The 2109-nt window shown below is 42.3% G+C and overlaps 1 protein-coding gene across 1 annotated transcript in view; it reads right to left on the reverse strand.

The window, feature by feature from the left end:
* Positions 1-1138: 1138 nt before the first annotated feature.
* Positions 1139-2109, reverse strand: part of LOC109924709 (volume-regulated anion channel subunit LRRC8B-like) — a 10627-nt gene continuing 9656 nt past the window's right edge. Inside the window, exon 2 of the mRNA XM_020524702.2 lies at positions 1139-1411. Within this exon, the coding sequence (XP_020380291.2) occupies positions 1139-1411 (273 nt within the window). The remainder of the gene's footprint in view (positions 1412-2109) is intronic.

Genomic DNA, 2109 nt, shown 5'->3' on the forward strand with positions numbered 1-2109 from the left:
CACGGATGGAAAGTGGGACATTGGGGATTCTGGCCCAGAAATGAAAGCTTTACTTATATTCCCCTTCATCCATCAGGCTTGTTGAACCAATGTTACCTGACATCCCCATGACTATTGTACCTCAATCAATTGAGACACTTTAAATTTGAACTGTCCATGAGTCTGGAAGCCCTGTGACAATGGAATGTCCCATCAAAGGATTCCAGAAAGGAATATGTACACTGGCTATAGGAACTGGGCAAAGTAGTGAAAGGAAATGCAATTTTATTTGAAAGGGAGGATCGCACTGGGAGAAAGAACAGGACGATGCAATGGAGAAAATGTTTATGTGACTTAAACAATCAGCCTGTATACAGTCATAAAGTTTTGTTACCTCAAACAGTGCAAAGAAAGTGGGCAAATACTTTCAAAATATTTTGAAGAATATTAAAGTTTGCACATACTAATATAAATATATCCTTGAAAGAATGCAGTGGCAATGCATTCCAAAGTCAGAACATGTTCCAAGTTTAAAAAAAACACCTAAACTGTAGAGTAAAGAGAAACAGATAGTTTAATTGTTCCCATCACTTATAATTACTGACTAATCATTGTAAAATAGTAGGTATAGGCCTTGTTATGAAAACAATCACCTGAAAGGAAGCAAAATTCAGGATGTGAAACCATCCCTTAAAGTGCAGTATTACTTTTATTTAACATTTTATATAGTTATTCATCAAACCTGAAAATAATCCCCTACCCACAGATTCCCAAACTGTACAATGTGCAAATTTATATCTCCTGTAAACGCAACAAGAAAGAACATCAATCAACAAACTCATTTTGCTTAGAATGAGGGTGATTAATTGAACATCACAATATTTGTTGCTTTTGGTTTCTTGATCAATATTCAATTCCTTTCTTTTCTGCCGTTTATGTTCTACCTCCCAGGGATCACTTTATCCACATACAAGTCCAAATTAGTCACTTATTTATAATACATATGCTGGTTTGGAGACCATACAGATAACTATCTGATAGCTGATATCTGTTGGATTTTAGTGAGCCAAGGTCCTTATCAACAACATTCTTGTTGAATATTTCTTCCCATAATCTCCACAGCTACAAATACCGGTCAGTTTTTGGCATTTCAAACTGATTACCCTTGCTCCGTATCATTTTTTAACAAATGTTCCCTTACAAATGCGGGCAATGAATTAAGGATCGACTCTTCCACAACAAGACCACCTGGTTTAAAATTACATTTGCCCAATTCTGCAGGCAGGAACTCAAACTGGTTGCCAACAAGATCCAAATGTACAAGGTTCTCTAAATCACCCACTAGAGGTGATAGTGTTGTCAGGCTGTTCTTTCCCACAAGCAACGTCCGCAGACTCAAGCAATGAAATAGTCCATTGGGTAAGGTTTCCAGCTGGAAAAGAATACCAAGTTAAAGCTGAATCATTGGGCATAGGACAATTCTAATTGTAAACGTTTGCTATATTCAGATATACATAGAACATAAATTCCGCTGAATACCACTTCAATCTTGCAGTGTCATGTAATATTGACAAGTAACTCTGGTAACAAAATAATTGTAAGAATTTGCCCAACAGATTCTAAAGCAGACTCCCGACATTCACAGACTTGAAAGCCTCAAGATGAAGTCCTGCGCTGTCTGGAGGTAGGGCTCAGCACAGTCTGGAGGTGAGGGTCAGCATGGCCTGGAGGTGAGGCTCAGCACAGTCTGGAAGTGAGGTACGCACGGTCTGGAGGTGAGGTGCGCACGGTCTGGAGGTGAAGTGGGCACGGTCTGGAGGTGAGGTGCGCATGGTCTGGAGGTCAAGTGGGCACGACCTGGAGGTGAGGCTCAGCACGGTCTGGAGGTGAGGCTCAGCACCTCCTGGAGGTGAGGTGCAGCACGTTCTGGAGGTGAGGCTCAGCATGGTCTGAAGGTGAGGCTCAGCATAGTCTGGAGGTGAGACTCAGCACGGTCCGGAGGTGAGGCTCAGCACGGTCTGGAGGTGAGGTGGGCACGGTCTGGAACTGAGGCACAGCATGGTCTGGAGTGAGGCTCAGCATAGTCTGGAGGTGAGGCTCAGCACGGTCTGGAGGTGAGGCTCAGCATGG

This window comes from Rhincodon typus, chromosome 10 (assembly GCF_021869965.1).
Source record: "Rhincodon typus isolate 14 chromosome 10, sRhiTyp1.1, whole genome shotgun sequence".
Lineage (NCBI taxonomy): Eukaryota > Metazoa > Chordata > Chondrichthyes > Orectolobiformes > Rhincodontidae > Rhincodon > Rhincodon typus.